Below are 22,055 nucleotides of genomic sequence, written 5' to 3'. Positions count from 1 at the left end.
CAGGCAGAAAGCATCTGGGGAGTTATTCCTGGGACTGATTCCCAGATTGGTGGTGTTAAACCCGGGGGTCGATCCTGGGATGACCCTCCGAGAAGCAGGAGTCTCCTCACTCCCTACCTCTGAGAGGAAAGTGCATAAATCTGTGTCCAGCCTCAACCAGTCATCCCCCACTCCACTTTCTGTTCTCTGCCCGGAACACTCCACAGAGGGAGGACCCCAAAGGTAACCGATGCATTGGGGGAGTGAGAGGCACACAAAGTTCTGAGGATTTTCTTCCTCTTTCATGATTTTTTTTTTTTTTTTTTATCCTTAAGTGATATTCTCTTTCCCCACCTCATCCGTCAAGTCCTGCCAGCAGCAGCCTCACCTCAACATTCTCGTGGCAGGAATGGGCCACACTACCGTTTCCACTAGCTGCTGGACAGTTCTCCCATTCCAGGCGGGCTCTGGGAGGACACTGCACCCCACTCCCCTTCCTCTGCTCTCTTCGGAGAGCCCTCTACCTGCCATGTTTCTGATCTATACAAAGCACATCCCAGTGGGATGTGGGGATGGGGGTTCCTTTGATCTGCCTAAGCTGCTGATTGGCTTTATTTTCTCCCTCTGGCTACAGTCTAGACATTGGCTGTGCTTCCTTTTTTTGCCTGTGACCCCTGTGTGTCCCCAGTGGCAGCAACATCAGAGGGAGCTCCCAGAGCTGGCAAATGATTGGAGGGGAGGAGGAGCAGCTGCCAGCTTCTAGGGGCTGCATTTGCAGCCTTCCTGACTCATGCACACACGCTCTCTGCCCTCTGCACCTGCAGGTGTGCAGGTAGGTCTACAGCTTGGAGGGAGTGGGGCACAGGGAATGTTGGGTATATTCTCTCCAGTCGTGGAGAGGGGCACAAACTAAAGTAGATGAGCAAGGAGCCAGAACTAATACAGACTAGGAGATAACTATCCAGGCTTTGCTGGCTTTCTGATTCTGTTGAGTGCCTGAATGTTTGGCCCCTTCACACTCCTGAGCTGTCCTGGCAGCCTCATCTACCCAAACCAGGAAGGAGGAAGAGGAATTTGTGTGGGGGGCTTGGACCTTTCCTTTCATAAAGACACAGGGACCTTCCCTTAACCTGTTCATTTTGGAGATGGAGGGCCCCTTGAAGAGGTGCTGACTGGACGAAAGCTGCTTCTTGAGTGTAGTGTTGGAGAGAACAGTGGAGGGGCTGAGGCTCCTGGTGGTGAAGGGGAGGAAGAGTAGAGAAAGAAGTAGCCCCTATTGCTAAGGGGTCCTATCCAGCCTCACCTCAGCACCCTGGATCCTGAGCACTGGCCCATTTGTGCATTAAAGATCACAGCCAGAAGGGGCCCAGCCCAGAGAAGGTCCCAGCTCTGGTTGTCACCTAAGAGACACATCCAAGTGCTAAAGGAGGACTATAGCCCTGAAGATAAGGAAACATGCCCTGGGAATGTTGGGGGCTGAGTTGTGCTCAGCCTCCCAGGGTTGGGTGGGAAGATGAGAATGCATTTCTCATCTCCAGCAGTATTCTGCCCTTGGAAAAACCTGAACTAGGCCTAGTAGACTCTTACAGTTCTGATGCCCCAGTCCTGGGGGAAGAGCCAGGATCCAGACATCCAGGGTCTGAGAGCTACCTCCTTCCCTTGGTTCATCTCTGATTTGGGAACAGAGTGGGGTCTGAACCTGAAGAACCTGGACAAGGTGAGCCCTGACTTCTGACCCTCTCTGTGAGCCAGGGTTTCCTTGGCCTGGGCCAGCTCTGTCTCTCTGGGCTGCTGCTGTTGCCAGGCCAACAACATTCACTTTCAGAGGGGCTGTCACTAGGCTGGAGGCCCCATTGTGTCTGCCTTAATATCACTGACAGTATGACTTGCAGGAAGCAAAAGCTCAGCCCCTGGGGCCCTTTTTTCCTTACAGGTTGATCTCCCCTGCTCCCCAGCTTCAATTTACCCATCTGCGTAGTGTAATAATGGGACTCTCTGTTTGCAGCCCTCACCCGGGCTGCCGAGGACTGGTCATTCACTCTCTCCAGCTCCTGCAGCACCTCAACAGAAGATGTCTGTGGCCAATAGTAGTCACAGGGCTGCTCTGCTCAGAGGTAGCTGTCCTCAGCCCAGGGATCCCAGCCTTCCCCAGACTCTGTGATCAACCCTAACCCATGACTGTTGCTGGGCCCTAGATATGCCCCTTCTTTCCCTTCCACCTAACCACTGCATGACCTTTCCTTGACCTGTAACCCTTGACCTGTTTACTCCCTGCAGTGATCCCCTCTCTCTTTTTCCTCTTACCAGTCCTGCTGATATTACTGGTAGCCCAGAACCTGGCCAGATGTCAGCTGACCCCTGCTCCTGTCCAGGTAAGCAGCGTATGGAGAAAGAGAGCCTCCTGGATCCCTTTAGCTATGGGAGTGAGGCCGTGGTGTTCAAACCCTTCCACAGATATGCCACAGCTTCCACTGCTTCGGAGAGATGTGCTACCAGGAGGCAGAGTTCGCCAACCAAATCGCAGAGTGTGAACCTGAGGAGCACCACTGTGAGGTGTGGCGTGGGGCTGCTGTGGGGCCCAGGTGGGAGGCCACCACGAGGGGCTGCTGCAGGGGTTGGGAGTGGTGCCATTGGAAGTGGGGCCGGCATTCAGGGACATACAGGAAGGTGCTGGGAGAGAGACACTGAAGGAGGAGGGAGAGGAGTCCGTGTTTGAGATGCTGGGAGAAGTCAAGATACAGCCCAGGACTCTGTCTCGACCCCCCATCCCCATCCTCCTGGACTCTCTGGCACTCTCTTTACACAGCTGATTCAACTCACTACTGTTCACTACATGGCCCGGTGCAGCCCCAGGTGTGAGGGGGAAATTGGAACCAGTTACAGCCCTTGCCTACTGGCCAACAACTCGGCCCCCAGCCCAGGACCCTGCTCTCTGCAGTGCTGCAGTGGTGGCCCACTCTGCCTGGTGCTCAGTAAGTTGGACTCCGGTGAGACAGCCCCACTCGCCCGCAGCTCCGAGCCTATCCTCCATTGCCCTCCAACTCCGAGCCCCGACTCTGACTCCTGCTCCCATTGGCCCCATAAGCTCTGAGCCCCACCACATCTCTCCCCAGCCCTGAGCCTTGCCTACTCACTAACCCTCAACTCTGAATCCCACCTTTTCATAGTTCCTCAAATCTTAGCTCCAGGCTTACCCTTATCTTTGTGGTCTATCCTACTGACTCTCCAAGTCTGAGCTTTCTACCTTCAGTGTTCATCCCACTACTAGATTCTCTTTCCTAACTCCCACCTTTCCCCAGGCCTTCTTAGCCAGCGCTCCCTTCCACCTCTTCCCCCCCCCCCCCACACATCCTGCAAGCTTTAAGGCAGCCAGAACAATCTCCTGTGCTTGTCTAGGGTGGTAGCAGAGGGGGAAGTTTCAGGTTGCGACTGTCCCACACACAAGATGCCCTCCCTTGGGGCAGAGGCTGGGACTTTGCAGAGGAATTGCCCCATAGCTGAGGTGTTACAGCACTTCCCCTAGGCAACCCTGCTCTGCTTTTAGGTCTAGGCCACCTGACCATCCAAGAGGACAAGCTGGTTCTCACTCCACCAGCCCTTGTGAGAAATGTGAGTGTCTCATTCACACCTGCCTGCTCTGGGAGGTGGAGGCAGGGACGGATGTTGTGCGGTGGCTGGAGCCAGTGGGGTAGGCATGCTTCCGTCTGGCATTCACTGCCTGTTCAGTCCGAACAGCTCCCCACCCCCAACCTTCCTTCCACTTTCTCTTCCAGAAGAAAATCTGTGCCACCTTTTCCTGCCAAGGCAGTAATTGCTTCAAAGGTCAGAAAGCTGTGGCCATGTGCCCTGTTGGCGTGGACTTTTGTGAGGTGGGCCCCCAGAGTGTTCCAAGGATTGGGGTGCTGTCCCTCTGCAGAACTGCAGGCCTTTCTCCTTCTGCCTGGGCAGAGTAGGTCAGCAGATGAATCTGTCTGGAGCTAGACCTCTGGGAGGCAGGTTGCCTGGAGTCTAGCATGCTTGACCCTCTCAACTCTGCATTATGCTGGAATTTTCCAAGTCTCCATGACATGCCCCCTTGTTACTAATCACACTGTATGCCCTCTAGAGACTAGCTGGCTGATTTCATGGGGTGGGAGCTAGGGGTCCAGATAGGTTCAGCTCAGCCATGGCCCACTTAATACTTTCTGCTTCCGTGAGTTGGGGAAAGGGATCTGGGGAATGAATGGTTCCATTTCTTCTTGCAGCTGAAACGGTTCAGCTCAGGCTACACTGCAGGTTGCAGCCAGGCCTGTATGGCAGGGATCCACAGGTGTTATGGGGCTGTGGCTCAGTCCTGCTCCCAGGAGTGCTGCCAAGCCTCAACCTCAGGCAGCTGCCTCCAGCTGGATGGGAACCTCCACTTCAACCAAGCAGCCCCAGGGGCCACCAGGAACCCCCTGTACTGGTCCCTGGTTGGGGCAATGCTGCTGCTCCTCCACTCTGCCCTGCTCCTATTCCTGCTCCCCTAGCTGAGCCCAGCCGAATTGGGGAGCAGCATCCAGCGAGCCCCCAGGCCCACCCCCAGCTCTGATTCCTATAGCTGTATCTTTACTAAAAGGGATTTATTTTGTCTGGGCTCACGGCTCCCCACTTCTCCCTCCCAGGACCCAGGCCTGACCATCGTGTCCTCTAAGGAGTCAGGGCCTTACCTTAGCCCCAGTCCCAAGGAGAGGCTGGGGTTTATCTGAAAAAAACAGAACAATTGTTTTCTTTTTTTTTTTCCCCACCTGACCCTCATCAAGTGGGAAGACCCCAAAGTTCTGCAGGGGAAAGATTATAAAAAGAGCCTGGCCCCATCTATTTTTTTCCATATCCTCCCCCAAAAGCCTTTGATATTAAAGTGTGGGGCTGGGATTGGGGTTCCCCCACTTTCCTGCAGTGACACCCAACCCATTTATCTCTAAGGGTCTATATCAATTCCCTTTCCCCTCATCCTCCACGTGATTCTGAAAACAACTTCAAATAAACTTGATATTCATTTGTGCCACGGTTGTTTCCAGGAAAAGGAAAAGATCGAGAAGAAGGTGATAGTTGTTTCTGGAAGAGGTTTATATATACAAAGTTGTACTGGTCGTCAGGGCAGCAACTCCCAGCTTAGGAAAGGAAGAAAGGACACTGGTTAGAAGTTACAGAGTCACTTCTTCCCCAGCATGGCCCCTTCGGTTTGAGCCAAAGCTTGAGGGCAGGTGTAGTCATTAGGATAATGCATTAATTTAATAATTCGATAAACATGAGGGCCAATTGTGCCAGGGTGGTAAGGAAAAGACATAGTCTCATCCTCAGGGAGGGTACAGTTTAGTGAAATGGCCAATAGGCTGAGAGACCAGTGCTGGACTCTCTTATCTGAGCTTGCCCTTTTTTGTCCATCTAGAGCAACCTCCTCATCTTAGATGGGGAATTGAGGACCAAAAGGAGAAAGGCCTTGCCCAAGTGTACATGACTCGGTGAATCGGGATGGGGCTTGGGAACAACAAAGGGCACTGCTTCCAGAGGAGGAGAAGAGAGAACTGGAACTCAGCCCAGCATAGGAACAAGGAACAGTGCCACACCCTTTACAAAGTACATTCACACCTATTCTCGTACAGCTCCATGAGGCAGACAGGTCGGGTGTTCCCCATCATATGTCATACATACATCATACACATACACGTGAGGCTAAGGGAAGAAATAACACAGGCAGCATGTACTGGTGTCTGGCCAATGGCATAGAAGTTGGAGTCAGACTTAATCAGTTGAGGCCCAATTTTGCGCTTGCTAGCTGCAGGGCCGTGGTCAAATTGGGGAATCTCCCTGAGCCTCAGTTTCTCCAGCTAGAAAGTGGATAATGGTTCTTCATAGTGTTGTTCCCCCTTTAAGCTAGGACAGGGTACCTATTTGGGGAGGAAGAGTTCTAGCAGAGGCCAGAGTTGGCCCACATGAATGAAAGGAGTTGAGAAAGGAATTGCAGAGAAAATAAAAATGCACTATTTTTTCTCTTGAGACAGATGTGACCATCTCCCTTCCCGGCCCTGGACAGATAAATCTGGCCCCATGACTTAGAGGATCAGGGGTGGAGGTTAGGGCATTCATGAGGAAAACCTTTTTGGAACAGGCAGCCCAGTGCACCCCAGGACCTAAGGAGTTAATGGGGGCGGGGGAGCCCCCCATGTTTGGCCTGGGCATGCTGGGACTTGAAGGCTGAGTGACCATTGTGCACAGGGGATGCTGGGAAATGTAGTCATTGGTGGCCAGGGGCCGGGGTGTCCAGCGGTGACAGCTCAGGAGGTAGGCGGCAATGACAGGGGGCTGGGGGCAGAGAAGCCAGGACAGGGCTGGGCCGGAGGGAGAAAGCCAGCTGAGGGCTGAGACCCCTGTCCTGCGGCTGCGGAACTGGATGCCCCCATTGGCCTGCGGCTGATGCAATGGGGCCTGCTGGGCTGGGGTGGGAGCCAGGGAGCAATGGGACACTTTTCCTGTCTTCAGAGAGAGAGGAACAAAACTGGGTTTCTTGTCCAGAATGAGACCCTCCCTTCCTGGGAGTAACAGGATGCTCCCCAAACCCCACACAGACACACACCACTGACACTTCCCAGAGAGGTGCCCGCAGAACTAAAACTGCTCTCTGAAAGGGAGGCATAGCCTCACCCCCGGAGCAATGAGAACGTGTCTCTCTCTCTCCATTAATGGGCCCAGGCACCCCACTTCCCACAGGTAGACTGGATCCCACTCAGGAACAATGGGACACTCTCCTAGACGAGAGACAATACAACAAATTGTACATCCTACCAGGGGCAAAGAGTCAGCTCCTTTTTACAAAAAACTTTACAAGGCCCTTTCTAGGGAGGAAGAGGGTCAGGCCTCTTTTATCTTCTCCCTGCACAAAGCCCCCTCTTCCCTGACCCCAGCCCTCTGAGGCAGCTCTATCACTTCCTGGGTAATTTATTGACCAAAGGGGGCTCCCATCTGTGCTGCCCACCAGGGTGAGTCTGCTCGGCGAGCGCCAGCATGGACCAGTCTGTGGCGATCCAGGAGACTCTGGCTGAGAGGGAATACTGCATCATTATATCCTTCCCAGCGCTGAGCTTCCCAGCCCCAGAGCCTGCTCTGGCCTTGAGAAGTGGAAGGGAATGTGTCTATGTGTCTATCTGCTCTCCCTCTCTCTGCACCATCAGTGTGGAAGGAAACCACTATTAACTAAGTACTTAGTACTAAACTCTCTGCCAGGTGCTTTTTTTCTTTTTTCATTTTCAATTACAGTTGACATTTAATGTTATGTTAGTGTCAGGTGTACAGCATAGTGGTTAGACATTAATATAACTTATGAAATGATCCCCTCAATAAATCTAGCACCCCCTAACACCATACATAGTTATTACAACATTATTGACTATATTCCCTATCCTGTACTTTGCATTCCCATGTAACTACCAATTTGTACTTCTTAATCCCTTCACCTTTTTTACCAGTTCCTCAACCCCCCTCCCACCTGACAACCATCAGTTTGTTCTCGGTATCTATGAGTTTGTTTGTTTTGTTCGTTTGTTTATTTTGATTTTTAGATTCCACATATAAGTGAAATCATATGGTATTTGTCTTTCTCTGACTTATTTCACTTAGGATAACATCCTCTATGTCCATCTATATTCGTCCAAATGGTAAAATTTCATTCTATGTTAGGACGAGTAATATTCCATTGTATATATGTACCATATCTTCTTTATCCAATTGTCTGTTGATGGACAAGTAAGTCTCGTTTTCTTATCCTGTGTTTTTTGATTGGTGCATTTAATCCATTTACATTTAAAGTAATTCTTGATAGGTATGTAGTTATTGCCATTTTATTATTTACATTTTTTAATCTTTTTTTCTCTTCTGCCAGGTGCTTTAACTATGCAGTTCTCCACCCAACCCCCATTGCATTTGGGGTTTATTATCCCCATTTCGCAGATAGGGCAAGCTCAGAGAGGTGACGTGACTTGCTCAAGGTTACACAGTAAATCTATGCGGACAAGGGAAGGGCAGGGAAGGTGGTGTGGGCTGGGTTGGTAGAGCTCTGGCTTCCTGTTTTGTTCAGTTTCCCTTGACCCTGAGCAGCAGGCGGTACAAGGTGTGCTGTGTGAGGGAGACAGCAGGCAGAGTCGTCTCCTGGGGCTCGTGCGCTACCGCCCAGAACGTGGAGTCCAGGAACATGCGTGAGTGAGGGGTTCGGTCCTTGCCTGTCTGGGCCATGGCATTAGTCTTCCCTATACCTTCCAGCTGGACTTCAGCCATCCCTCTGGGGCAGAGTCTGAATCTTTGAGAATAATTATATTAATGATAGTTAATATTTTGTGAACACTATATATAATTGATTTAATTATAAATTTATAATGAACGCTATATTCTTAGCCCTTCGTATATATCAGTTCATATAAGCCTCAACCATCTGGAGAAGAGGCAGTTTAACATGCTGGATCTTGAGCCTCATGGCCTGACTTCCCGGGTTCAAATACAGGCTTTGTTACTTTTGAGCCACGGAGTCTTGAGCAAGGTGTTTTTGTTCCTCTGTACCTCAGTTTGCTTAGATTAAAGATTAAAGTGAGTTATCACACGTAAAGTGTTTAAAACCCTAGAGAGTACTCACTAACACCCACATATTACACAGAAACAGAGAGAGAATAATAATGCTTGTCAACGGTCTCATTGCCAGCATGTGAACCTTAGGGGCTCAGAGCTGGCAGGGAGGGACCTTAGGCATTTTCCAATCCACCTCCCTCACTTTACAGATGAAGAAACTGAGGTTCAGGGAGGGGAAGGTGGTGGTTAAGGTTGCGCTGCTCTACCACAGGCAGTGCTAGAAAGTACAATGGATAGATCAAGCACATGTTTTACTAATAAAGCATGGTCTCCTCAAAAGGAGACAAGTTCATCTTTGGTGACCTATCCATAAATCACAGTCTCTAATAAGTACCATGGATAGAGAGAGTATGATGATTGTGCAGAGCTGGGTACAACCAGCACAGCCCTAGGGACTAATGAGGGAGTGTGAGCACCCCAAGGCCTTCACGATGGGCCTGAGGAACAGCCAGTGGGTCTGGTCCTTACCTCTGCTTTCTGCCCTCAGTCTCTTCCTGTATAACCACCGGAGGATGGCCATTACCGGGGATGATGTCTCTTTGGACCAGATAGTGCCGGTCTCGAGGGATTTTACGCTGGAAGAAGGTGCCACAGGGGGCTGGGTGGGCCCCCAGGTCATTTCTGCCCTTGCTGAGGTTGGACACTGGGAGCAAGGACAGTGCTGTGGCACTCAGTGCTCAATAGCTAAGGCCTTTTCATTTCCCTTCCCACAGTGTTCCCAGATGGTGAACTGTACATTCTTGGTGAGTGGACCTTTCAGTCTGGGTCCCAGTCGGGGTCGGGGGTACAGGCTCTGCAGAGAGAAATGATGTGAAGTAAGAGCACCCTCTGGTACCCTTATCAGACCCTGCAGGGTCCAGACTCCCCACTTCTCTGGCCTCAGTTCCTGTCACTCGCTTCCACGCTTGCCGGGCTTGGAATCCTCTGGATTGCTTCCATCATCTCAAACATGACAGGTTCTCAGCACGAAGTCCCTGCACATGCTGTTCCCTCTTCCCGAAAGCTCTCACACCTCTTTTCTCTTAGTCAGGGCTTCAGTTCACACTTTACTTTTTCCAGGAAGCCTTTGTTGAACTCCTGAAATTATATCTCATTGATACACACTCCTTTGTCTCATCCTTGCCTCTGTCACTCACAGAGATTTAATTTTTCGTAGTGACCTACTTAATGTCTGTCCTCTTTGTCAGACTATAGGAGTAGTAGTATGAATAGAAATGAATATTTAATCAATAATTTTCTTATACCAGGCACTATGCCAAGAGCTTTACACACATTGTACGGTGCTTTCCTTACAACTACTCTGTGAGGTTTTTACTGTTTTCATCCCCATTTTATGGGCCAGGTAACTGAGGCCCAGAGAAATTAAATAATTTACTCAGAACCCAGACTTTGTAGCCCATACTTTTGATCATTCTGCTAGATTGCCCCTAGTCACTCGTTAGCTCAGCACATGTTTTGGGATGCTTTTCATATGGCTGCCAGAGGCTGGGGTTCTCCTATGAACAAGACGCAATCCACAGTCTACTCCCTGAAGACAAGCCACGCTTGTTCTCTTCACCACGGTATTCCCAGTGCCTCACTCCTGCCAGGCACAGTTGGATAGACTGACTGACGGACGGCCCCTCTTGTCTGCTGTTCTGTGCTTTTCATTCCACTTGCAGAGGGATAGACCATACAGGTCAGAGAACTTGCAGCTCCATCTCTTTCAGCTTTGTCTAGTTCTGCTGTGGCAAGGCTTACTGACTTTTTGGAGCCTTGGTCCATACCCTCTATAGAGTGAGGATGATGTTAATTTGGAACTGATGGTACAGAGGGTGTCCTTATTGCTCCAGCAGCGGCCTTTAGTGAATTGCTTAAGGGCTGAAGGGATCTGGGGAGGTTGGGCCGCTGATTCTCCATTCAGAAAACTCCAGCCTTAAGATGCAGCCATCCTCAGCTCCTGAAGGTCAAGGGCTCATTTCTGGCCTCTTCTATGCAGGCTCAGATGTGACTGTCCAGCTGGACACAGCAGAACTCAACCTCATATTCCAGTTACCCTTTGGTTCACACACCAGGACGTTCCTCCAGGAAGTTGCTAGAGCCTGTCCAGGTAGGTAACACCCCAAGCTCCCTGGGGCAATTGGCTGGGCACTGACCTACCCACTACCAGTTGATTTTCTATACTCTGGACTCATACTCCACAGTTTCTGTTCTCTCTCAAAGCTATTGTCATGTGACCACAGTGCCCCCAGGCCACCAGCCAATCATGGTGATTGCTTTTCAATTTTTCTGTTTCTGGACCTGAGTTTTAATTCTAGCAGGTCCACTTTGTCCTCTTGGCTTTGGGCATGGCTGCACAAGGTAGTTGTGATTCTGATGCAAAATCTCTTACAAGTTGGCAGGGTCAATAGCTTCTAGAGTCCCATCTTTTCTCTCTCTCTGCCAGCTAGAACCAAGAGAAATCTATCATATAGGCCCTCCTCCCCTTGAACTCTGCTCTGTCCCCCACTGCAGCTGAGAAAATGCTCTAGCTTTGGCTTAGCAAGGAGAAGTTAGCAGCCTCTAAGGCAGAATTTGTTTAGACTGGGAAATCAGCCAGGCATATTGTAAAGGAGAGTTTGTATAGAGCAGAGGATCAGCCATGGAACATGCAAATTTGAGCCACCAGGTGCTGGGGCTTAGGTGTTTACCCAACACCATGACTTGTTTCCTTTCAGGCTAACATCTTGTCTCTGTAGGAGTGAAGGGAGGGCTTTCCTTCTGTCGTGGTCTCACCATGGAGCATGAACATCGGGAGGATGTGCCAGGAACAGGACTGGCTTTGAATGAAAACTGGGGTATGGGGAAAAGGAGGAAAAACAAGATTATAGAGTTCTGACTGCCTGGTTAAGGGGTTTAATGTTTATTTTATAAGCAGGGGGAAATTTATGTCCAAGCCTTCAACTAATAAAGATAACTTATGATTATTAGTAGTAGTTGTTGGAGAGGTGATAATAGTAATAACAGCAAAGAGCTTGGACTTCGAAGCTACACAGCCCCTTGCATTTGAAACATATCTTTGCTGGTCCCTAGTTGTGTGACTTTGGGCAAATCACCTCACCTCTCTGATCCTTTGTTTTGTAAACTTTTGTATGTAAAGAATATCTTTCTCATGGAGCTATGGGAATTAATGTGATAATGCACATGAAAAGTACACGCACATAGTAGGAGCTCAGAACACTTTCCCCCCTTCCATACAAGAGTGTTCTTAACTTAGGTAATGTTTATTGTTGACTTGTGTGTTAGACACCACTCTAAGAACTTTTCACACATTATCTTTACCACAACCTTACACAGTAGGTATTAGCAATGTTCCCATTTTACAGATGAGGAAACTGAGGCTCAGAAAGGTGAAGTGCCTTGCCTGAGTACATAGCTGGTAAACTCTAGAGCCAGGATTAGACAGGATGAGATATTCTACGCCAGAACTTGAGCTCTTGAGTTTTGCTCTAATGCTTTCTATGCTCCTTGTCACCCTGTCCCAAATAAACAATTCAGGGAAGGCTTCATTTAGGAGGTGGTGTTCAATCTGAGACTTGAAGGATGAATTTTTTTTTTTTTTCCAGGCAGGCAGCAAGGAAAAAAGGACAGTTGGAGGGAATAGCAGGTCATTTGGTGGGGCTGAACTCACAGTAGGAGGAGGGTGCAGAAAGCTGAATCAGGAGAGGTCTACAGAGGCAGCTCATGAAGGGTCTTAAATAACCAACAAAGAGCTTGAGCTTTGCCCTTTAGCTTGTGGGAGTTTAGGAGTTTTAAAAGAGGAACTACAAGGCAGGATTTTCAGGTCAGAAAAGCTCATCTGGCAGCTGGTGCTGGAGAAGAGATCCTAGAGTGGGGAGATCAATGGGAATGTGTCGCAATGGTCAGGCATAAAAAATGAGTCTTTAACCAGCACTTGGTAATTAATGGGGATGGGGAAGAGAGAATGGATTGGAGAGATCAAACAGATGAAAATGAAAGCGCTATGGGAGCAATGAGTTTGGGTGTTCACAAAGTATTCACAACTTTGGCCCCATTGGTTAGAACAGTGCCTGGCATGTGCCAGGCACTTAATACATATGTGCTGAATGGGAACCCAGCTGTGAGAATGAAGGAGAGACGAGAGTTGAGAATGACCTCCCTCTTTTAGGCTTTGTTGCCTTGCAGTTCCCTGAACTGCTCTTTCTTCTGGGGTCCACACCTGGGGTAACCAGCAGGGAAATTGTGCTAACTCAACTTCTCTGAACAGTTGCCAGGGGCCTGAGTGAGAGGGGACTATAAGAGCTGACAGGTTCTTGGATATCCACCAGCCCCAAACTTGTATTTTACAGATAGAGAGACTGAAGTCCAGAATGAAGTTACAGATAAAAGTACTTAGGTTTTCCCCTCCCAGTTCTTGGCTGATAATATGCAGGACAAAAGGCCAAGGAGTGGCAGTGCCTTGGTCAGGAGACCACAGTTAGAGAAAGAATTAGCTAACATTAATTAAGCATCTACTATGTGCCAAACATTTATCTAGACAATGCATAACAACCATATTTTCCTGTTTAGTCTTTGAGCAATTCTAGAGTGATATCCTGTTTTATAGATGAGTTAACTGACATAGAGAAGGTAAGTAACTTACCCAAGGTCATTTATCAATTGAAGTAATAGGACCAGGTTTGGAACCCCAGATTCTAACTCCAAAGCCCATGGAGTCTGAAGATTTCAGTTCATATCCCAGCTCTGCCATTTCCTAGTTGTGAATGTGAATAATATATTTTATTTCTTTAGGTCTTGGCTTTATTATTTATACAATGAAAATATAAACTTGCCTTACCTAGTAATACTCTAAGAGTTTTGTGAGGATCAGATGAGGCCCAATATAGGTTAACAGTATATAAATGCTGAAAATAATTTAAAAACTTTGTCTGGTAATGCCATCTTCAGGACTGGGCCCCAAACTTTCTTATTTATGACATCCATGCAAATCCATTTCAGTTTGGTCAGATTCATGTAGTTCTACAAGGGGAATAGGCAGGATAACATAGGATGTAACAGCAAGTGTTTGGAAGCCAGACAGACCTGGGTTTGAGCAACAGGCATAAGAGACTGAAGAATTTCTAGGAAGAAGGAATGGCAATGTGGTTAAGGGGGAACCAGAGGGCTTGTCTTGAAAATGTATTTCATAACAAGCACACCGCTGAGTTGCTGTTAGAGGTTATGGGTAGTTAAAGCACCCAATCCACTCCCTAGTACTGACATCTGATTTAGTCCCTACTCTGCCACTCACTCACTCTGTAACCAACCTTAGCCTTCATCACTCTGAGCTCAGTTTCCTACCTCCTAAAGTTTGTTGTGAAGATTAAAGAGGTAATAAGCCTATAAAGCATAGATTAGACCTTGGCACACAGTTGCCACGAGGTTGAAGGAGTGCCGCGGGTCTACCTTGGAAGTGCACCTATTGGTGCACATTGCATTTGAATCTCAGACACACTGTGTGCGCGAGGCAAACAGAGGGAAACAGGCTTGGAGACTCCAGAGAGGCTGAGCGATTTGTTCACGGTCACACAATCATGAAGAGGTGGAGCTGGCTCTTCGAGCCTTTGGCTCAGTATTCCTCCTTGTTTCTGCCACAGGCTTCAACCCCGAGACCCCGGATCCTGAGTTCCTTTGGCTGTCTCGCTACAAGTGCACAGAGCAGAAACCCTCACAGCGCGGTTGGAATTCGGCCTCAGGCACCTGGCCGGAGTGCACCAGAAAAGGCGAAGGCAGGTATCCGTCTTGGAAAGGGTGGTGAGGATTGGAGGAGGCTCGGCTGCAGGGGCGGGCTTCGCTCTGTTTAGGGGTGGGGCCATGGAGCAGACCAGCCTTCGATTGGTGGAGGTGGCTCATGGGGCGGGGCCCTCTTGGAGGCGGTGCAGGCGGGGCGAAGCGAGCGGTGCGATGAGGAGCTTGAAGGAGCAGATTGGGAAATGTCCGCCGCCGCCGGCTCTCGGGAGCGCGACCCTGCAGGTCTGAGGGGCGATAGGAAGCTGGATTGGGGCTCAGGACCAGGGGCTGTGGCGGGGCCTGGCCCTCGAATGGGCAGGGCCTGCGGTTTGGTGGGTGGACGCGCTGGGCGAAGACCAAGGTCCTCGCCCTGGGAAGGCGGGGACACGGGCTGAAGTTCTGTGGGGATATTAGTTATTCTTAGCCGAGCGTGACGAGCGCAGGCGTGTGGCAGTGGGGGCACTTCAGAATCCCGAGACTGGGGTTGTAGTAAAGCTCCGTTTCTAACTCTCTGTGTGACCTGGGGCCAGTCGCTGCCCCTCTTTGAGCCTCAATTTCTCCATCCTAACCTTCGGTGAGTTCTTCAGCCCTGACTTTTCAAGTTTGGCTTGTGTGGGGGTGCAGTCGGCTTTTGGGTAAGGAATGGTGTGTGCGTTAGGACTACCTTCCTTTCGTGTAGGTCCTCAGCCCCTGTGATGGGTGGGTCTATGCCCAGACCTGGAGTCCGGGAGAGCCCTGTCGGTCCACCCTGGGACTAGAGACCAGAATGAGGTTACAGGTGAAGGGGATTAAATTTTTTCCACCCATCCCTTGGTGGACAGTGTCGTGCAGCACAAAAGGCCGATTGTTGAGCAGGAGGTTGTCTTTTGGAGAGCATGAGGCCCAGGGCTGAAATTTGGGTCAATCTGGTGCTTTGGGAGGACCTGCAGATCTGTATTTTCTGTCCAGCTCCTAGGTTGTCGCCAGGGCATCCAGGTATTTTTTTTCTCCTGGGTGTGCTCATGCAGCTCGAGTTACGTGGGAGCTTTGGCATGACCGCTAGTCCCCATTTGTGCCTCTTTTCTCTGCCGTTTGCTAGTGATGAAGAATCTGTCAAGTAGCCATGTAAAGTGTGGCCAGCACTCCACTTGCTCTTACAAGGCCTGGAACCTATGAGGGGTGGGGTGGGGTGGAATGGCATGTTGCATAAGTTTGTAGAATGAGAGGAAACGAGGCGAGAGAAGGACTTCCTCAGTGCTTGTGCTTTCCCTTCATTGCAGCCACCACAAGACATGGTCAAAGCACTTGACGACGCTGATAGTTTGTATCTTTCATGTGCTTATCTCAGCTCACTTGAAGTGATGATCTGGAGACATCTATTGCTTCAGTTTCCATGACATTCTGGGCTATGGTGCTGGGACCCATAGAGTTAAGATTAAGAACATATCCTTTCCTTGCTCCTCAAAAGAGGATGACAGGCCCAATGGCAACAGAAAAAGGTGGGTTCTGTCTTCTCTGCCAGCACAGCAGAACCAGGCTCTTGAAGTGTTTCAGTCCCTAAGTAGAGAGAGGTCTTTGGTGAGAAGTCAGCACAGGTCTGAAGCCCCTCGTGGTAAATGGTGCTGGGATCTCAGAATTTTTCGTTTCCTTTTTTTTAAAAAAAAAAAAAAAAAAAAAAAAAAAGAGAGAAAAAGAAAACTAGCTACATGCTGTCAAGGTTTTGGTTTTATTTTTAATTTGAAATGATCTGTCTTCATTGTAATACTTACAGTAAGAGGGATGACTGTATTAATTGCTAAATTGCTCGTGTTAAAATTGGGAAGAAATAGCATCAAGCCCCCTGTTCTGTTTGGGTCAGCTCTGTTTCTGGAGTTGCTCTGGCCTCAGAGGAGAATCGCATCTTCTACAAGTGGGAAGAACCCTTTTGGCCTCCTCTGGATGTTCTGGAGAGTCTAGACCCCAAGGGAAACAGGTAGTAGTGGATTTGGTTCTCTCCATATGCATATGATCAAAATATCCACTTCTCGGTAGCCTGGGGGGGACCAACCTGAGGCCAAAGGTTGCATTAAAATTCTATTTATAATGCATATCAGGAGAAACAGGGCTCCCTTGAGGAGCGGACAGTCTGACAGAGAGGGATCAGTGAGTCCATAAATAGAGGAAAGAGAGTGTAGGGTCGACGCAGCAGGAGGTGGTCCTTGTAGAGTGACCACTTTAAAGGCCTAGGTGTTTGGGGGACAAGGTGAATCTGGTCTTTTCTCCTCGTCTTTGTCTTGGTAGCGAAAGCAAAGAACTCACTGTGATGCTTCCCTCCAAAACATCTATTCCTTTCTTTTTGTCTCTGCTAAATTCAGGGTGTCAGGGCAAGCTTGCTACGGATTGTGGTAGAAAAGCGAAATGCCTTTAGTTTTAGGTTGGAGTCCATGTCTTCCGGTTCAGACCCGTGTCTTTGAGCTAAGTCGTGATGTTAAAGTACAATGTAATGCTTCGAGCTGAGAGGCAGCCTGTTCATCTGATTGGCCTCTTCAGCTGCTAAGACCTTGTGCTAGTGTCAGACAAGTAGCTGTTGTAGGGAGAGGTTTTTTCCACTTCTTCACTTACTTAACTGCTCTTCCTTGTGTAGCTTTTTCTTTCCTTAAAAAGAAATAGGAGAAAAGCCTCCTTATTTCTATCTAGCAACTGAAAGTGCTCTTATCCAGAAAACTCCTTGGAGGATCTGGCTCAGGGCTCAGTTCTCATCCATGTCCTTGTGTAAAGTATTCACCTGCATTTCATCCTGAGCACATGCAAAGACCTGGGCTGTGTTCTGGAGGATTCTGAGCTATGCACCAGAAAGGAAATAGCTACTTAGAAGTCTCACCGGGGCAGTTCTAAGCCAGTTTAACAAAGTGGTGCTAGCAAACAAACTTTGGTCTTTTTGAGGTGATTTTTTTTTTTTTTATTCCATGGTTGATTCAAAGTGAGGCAGCTTTGTAGTAACTCAAATTAAGAATGAGATGTACTATGAGTATTTTTTTCCTTTGGACCTAGGAAACAAAATATTAAAGTTTGTTTGGCCTGAGAAAGGAAATGGATGCTATTTATATCTCAGGGTAGCATAAAGGGTAACCTAGATTTATCAGGGTAGAAGCCGGAGAGAATGTTGGAGAAACAGCCCCTGGGTGTATCTGTCTATTTGACTGTCTGTCTTTCTCTCTCAAGTAAAGTGTGCGTGACCAACATCCTTTTAGCCTAGAGAAAATGGATTTTCCTGGATTTTTATCCTACAAGTAGAAATAACACCCATCATTGCCACCTTTGTGGCAAGCTCTGCAGGCTGCTAAGCAAATTAATTTGAATAATTTTGTTTCTTTAAACAAAAGAGAATGGCTTACTTTTCTTCCTCCTTTTCTTGTTCCCTTCTCCAGTTTCCCTCATTGTCCCATTTAACCTTGTGTTTGTTTTTAGAACAGGAGAAACCCCTGAAAACGTCTTTCCTTCAGAAAACAGTTAGTTTTGGAATTCTACAGTAGGAGTCTAGAGCAAGAGAGGTGACCCACAAAAACATCAGTTAGAAGTGGAACTTTGCACAGAAAAATCCCCGGAGAAGGAAGGTTCAGGAATAGGGAGGCATCAATATTTATTAGAGGAAAGACAGTGTTGGAACATAGAAGCTAACTGATTTGCATGTTTTCTTTGTTGCTTAAAATATACGATAACAAATTTGTAGGCCTTCCCAGTGATGCAAATGTGAACTAAAGCTAGCAAGTATGAATGATGAGAACCTGCGAAAAATATATGTCCAAGTGGCCTGGATATTTTTATATTTATTTTTATTTTCATTATTGCACCTTAGTACAATATTGGACATGACTCTTCACTTTCCTTTCTTCCACCTGTAAAATGGAAGTGAATGTTTGCCTCCCAAAAGGTCGCACAGGACTTAAGGAATGCTAAATTACTTAGGGGTACTTTCATTTAGGAAACACATTTAAGAATTTCAGATTCCTGCCTCCAAGACCTTAGAAACTGGCTGCCTTCTTCAGGGCCTATCCTAGGCTGGTATCTTCCAAAGAGCTACACTCATTTTCTTCTTTACTCCTTCCTTCCCTCCATTTTCTTTTCTCTAGAGGCAATCACTAAAACCTCAGTCATCTTTGACTCTTCTTTCCCTTCGTATGTCTAATAACCAAATTCTGTCCAAAAAATTTTTAATCTCCATAGTTCATGTTGGTATCCTCTTACCAGAACTAATGTAGTGATGAGTCTTCCTAACCTTAAGACTCCTTCTCCCTTAGGGATCTCTTTAGAACATGACTTTTATTGTGCCTTACAATTTTGTATGTGAACTTGAATGTTACATCCTTCCCTGTTGTCTACAGAATAAAGTTCAGATTCTTTAGTTCAGATTCAAGTCCTGCGCAGCCTGGCTTATCCCCCGCTTCTAGTCTTATCTGCCTTAATGCACCTTCATTTCCTCTGACTTCACACTCGACTGTTCATTATTACTGGATAAGCCCTGTGCTTTTTCATCCCCTTGTTGACTGGTCATTCAGCTACATTTTTACAAGCTCAAACTTGCTTTTGGTAGCATTTTGCATCCTCTCTCCCCAAATGTCAACCTAATGCCTTGTATATCAGTAGGTGCTCAAAAAATGTCTTTATCCTTTTTGAACCGTAGAGACCCTTAGAGCTCATAGCCTAGTGTTTTGGACCTGCACAAGTCCTGTCCCCTTCCTCTTTGAGCATGCTCTGCACTTCTCTCCCCTCTTCCTGGTTTGCTCCTGTTCACTTCTCTTTCAGCTTTATCATCAGACCACAGGAAGTTCACAGAAGGCCCAGTAAAGGGAGAGCCTGGAGGAAAAAGTCAAGTCATCTCTCCAATAGCCTGTCACCACTACAACCTGTTGCTGGAACGTGATCGCACTCACAATTTTCCTTCTTGAAAGCTAAACTAATCCTATTTAGTCCTTGCTAACTAACCCAAGTTGCATTTACACTGGGTGCACGTTGGATTTTGAGTCCCAGGCTCAAAGGTTTGCAGGGCACAGGATGTGTTTTTAGAGATGTCTCTGCTCATTTTAAATGCCAAAGTCTATGGCACTTTTTTAAGCCATAAGATAATGGGAAATGTTGAAAAGAAAGAAAAGTACCTAAGAATAATGGTTATTTGACTTTTAAGAAAGTAACAGAACTACTTGGGTTCGCAGCCCAAGTAGTTCCATTCTTTTTAATGCTGGGTGACCAGTGTTTTAGGCTTGTCTCAAGAGTTCCCTGCCTTATGTCCTATGAGCCATGTACTTAGTTCTCCTTTGTCATAAGTAAAATCCAAACTTTAGCATTCAAAGTTTTACAGTTTGGCTCTGATATTTGTAATAAAATGTTATTACTAATACATAAAATAAAATTTTATTTATAAAAAATATATTACTGTTATGATTATTCATTATTGTTATTATTAGCAGTTACCATTTATTAAGCACTCACTAATGGTCTGTGGGCCTCACAGTGTGCTACGAAAGTTCTCTAAGAGGATGTCCATTTTTCAGATGAAGAGATCAAGGCTCAGAGAAGATAAATAACATGGCTGTGATCACTTACTGGTCAATGACAGAGTTGAGAATAGAACTCAGGTCCTCTGAACCAGTGCTTGAGCCCTCACCTCTACAGGCCTACATTATTCTTTTGTATCCCCTAATGCTTCTCAAACAGAACTTTTTATTTGTACCTTTTTATACTACTTATTATCCCTTATTATTTCTGACCATACCATAGTGGCATGTCTTTGTGCTGAAATTATTTCCTCTATCAGAAATGCTTTCTGAACCTCATGCTTTCCTGATAGATAATATAGTTTATTGGTTAAGAGCACAGACTCTTGACTCAGATTTCTTGTTTTTGAATTCTGGATGTGCCATTTATCAGCTGTGTGTTCTTGGCAAGTTACTTAACCTCTGTGTGTTTATCTCCAAATCTGTAAAGTGCAGACAATGATAGCACATACCTCATGGAAAAGCTGTGAAGACCAAATATATGTAAAGTGATTAAAGCCATGCCTGCTGTGTAGTAAGCCTTAAATATTTACTATTACCATTATTCATGATATGTTATTATCATTGTCAAAATGAACACAGCCTGACTTGGGTTCTGGGTAGTTGGATCTTGATCTGTTTATCTCCCCATGAATTGAACATATCTCTTGCTGGTATGTGTTGCCCTGTCTTAGACTAGAGAGCACATAGCATGGTGTCACTAAGCATTGTCAGTAGCATTGAACCAACCCACTTACTCCTGCCAGTTTGAATTGTCAGTATTTTGCTCACGTGGTTTTGTAGTATTTTGCTCACAGCATTCTCGAAATGGAATGCAAAAGCCAGTGACTGAGAAGATAGGAAGGGGCACCTCCTCTTAGACCTGTTTTGTAATTGCTCAGGAAGGATAGGCCATGATCCCCACCCAGCAATGACAGCCACACACACCCACATATCCTGTGGAGACCATGATGGTACTGCCTTGTTGTTGAAACAGACTCAACACTTCTCTTCATACAGTATTTACCCTTAAGAGTTTATAGTTTCATTGAAGATGTTGTGCTCATGTTTGCAAAAGGGGAGTCTGTGGAGTCAAGCAGATCTGGGTGTTAATTGTCCTTGGGCATGTCTGCTATCTGCTCTGGGTCTCAATAACCTTATTTATAAAATGAGGCCAACAATCAGAAATAAAACATGAAGCACTTGGCACAGTAGCTAGCTATTACAGGGTACTAGATAAGTGGTGGTCATTATTATCAGAGCAGTGGGAGATTAGTTTGGAGTGGTAGAGCAGAGAGAAAAGAACTAATAGTTCTTGAATATCTGTTGTGTGCCAGGCATTGTGTTGGACTCTTAACTCATTTAGATTTCATTTGTTTATTCTTTTGATTTCTTTATAAGTTGGGTGGTGTTATCCTCATTTTACAAATGAGGAAACAAGTAATTTGCTTGAGGTTTCATATGAGGTAGTGGATATAGCCAGTAAAATAGCCAGGTCTATTGTGTTCCAAGGCCCAAAGCTTTTCCAAAAGACTCTAATTTCTCTTAAAGTGCCAAACCAGTTACATGGACAAGAAGGCCTACAGAATTCATAGAAATGACTGCCAAGGACTAGTGTGGTTGGAGAGTGCTTTGTGATGGAGGACACAGGAGTTGAGGCTAGGCTTTGAAGGAGAGGTGGCCAAAAAGTAGGAGGGACTTTATATGGAGGCAGGAGTGAGGGTGGCACGCATAGGGAACTGGTCTGTTTAGATTGGGCTTTTGTCTTTGGTGGTGGATTGGTGAGAGATAGTAGGGCCAGTTTGCAAAGGGCCTCATATGCCAGTTCAGCCAGTCTGGATCTTAATGCTCAGGCAGTGGTGTAATACCGAAAGCTTTAGAGCAGGGAGAGATGAAGTCACAGTTTAATCTGGCCAAGTCCAGAGACTGAATTGGGTAGAGAGAAATGGGAAGACCTCTTGGTCGGGAGACTCTTGAGGTAACAAGTGAGGAGAGGATGACTTGGAGGAAGCCAGCCGTGAGAATCAAGGGACCAATGACTGACTGGATGACTGAATGGCTCTAGGGGCACAAGGAGAGGGGTGAGTGAGTGGCAGGATTGCAGACCTGACTGACAGGGAGAATGATGGTGCTGGTGATAGAAGGGAGAGCTTAGGGAAAGGGCCCAGAAGTCAAAGCACAGTTTTTCCTGGGACCCACCCATGC

At 47.2% G+C, this 22,055-nt stretch overlaps 2 protein-coding genes across 6 annotated transcripts in view; both read left to right on the top strand.

Moving 5' to 3' along the window:
- The first annotated feature begins 324 nt into the window (after positions 1 to 324).
- LOC107517061 lies at positions 325 to 4,646 on the top strand. Of its 2 annotated transcripts, XM_036232012.1 has the most exons (7): positions 325 to 2,093; positions 2,287 to 2,351; positions 2,434 to 2,532; positions 2,786 to 2,951; positions 3,524 to 3,588; positions 3,753 to 3,848; positions 4,224 to 4,646. In XM_036232012.1, the coding sequence occupies exons 1-7, from the start codon at positions 2,051 to 2,053 to the stop codon at positions 4,485 to 4,487; spliced, it is 798 nt and encodes a 265-aa protein (XP_036087905.1). In that variant the 5' UTR covers positions 325 to 2,050; the 3' UTR covers positions 4,488 to 4,646. The 2 variants fall into 2 exon arrangements, with proteins under 2 accessions (XP_036087905.1, XP_036087901.1); XM_036232008.1 differs by having other exon boundaries at positions 3,524 to 4,306.
- A 1,554-nt stretch (positions 4,647 to 6,200) lies between these two features.
- INPP5B (inositol polyphosphate-5-phosphatase B) overlaps positions 6,201 to 22,055 on the top strand; it is a 44,502-nt gene continuing 28,647 nt past the window's right edge. For 3 of the 4 annotated variants that reach the window (XM_036231955.1, XM_036231951.1, XM_036231961.1), the window contains exons 1-7: positions 6,201 to 6,282; positions 6,977 to 7,059; positions 8,095 to 8,189; positions 9,101 to 9,198; positions 9,327 to 9,356; positions 10,592 to 10,702; positions 14,229 to 14,360. In XM_036231955.1, the coding sequence (XP_036087848.1) occupies positions 7,003 to 7,059; positions 8,095 to 8,189; positions 9,101 to 9,198; positions 9,327 to 9,356; positions 10,592 to 10,702; positions 14,229 to 14,360 (523 nt within the window). In that variant the 5' untranslated portion in view covers positions 6,201 to 6,282; positions 6,977 to 7,002. Of the gene's footprint in view, positions 6,283 to 6,976; positions 7,060 to 8,094; positions 8,190 to 9,100; positions 9,199 to 9,326; positions 9,357 to 10,591; positions 10,703 to 14,228; positions 14,365 to 22,055 lie in introns of those variants that run through there. The other variant, XM_036231964.1, reaches the window with a different exon arrangement.

This window comes from Rousettus aegyptiacus, unplaced genomic scaffold, assembly GCF_014176215.1.
Source record: "Rousettus aegyptiacus isolate mRouAeg1 unplaced genomic scaffold, mRouAeg1.p scaffold_m13_p_1, whole genome shotgun sequence".
Classification (NCBI taxonomy): domain Eukaryota; kingdom Metazoa; phylum Chordata; class Mammalia; order Chiroptera; family Pteropodidae; genus Rousettus; species Rousettus aegyptiacus.
Note: the sequence above shows the minus strand (reverse complement) of the source record. Positions and strands in the feature narration are given on the sequence as shown.

Bases quoted from the DNA above. Each gene is read 5' to 3' on its own strand.
- LOC107517061 (XM_036232008.1), top strand. From the start codon at position 2,051: ATGTCTGTGGCCAATAGTAGTCACAGGGCTGCTCTGCTCAGAG. The intron at 2,094-2,286 runs GTAGCTGTCCTC...TCCTCTTACCAG, and splicing joins CAGGGCTGCTCTGCTCAGAG to TCCTGCTGATATTACTGGTA. The intron at 2,952-3,523 runs GTAAGTTGGACT...CTCTGCTTTTAG, and splicing joins CCCACTCTGCCTGGTGCTCA to GTCTAGGCCACCTGACCATC.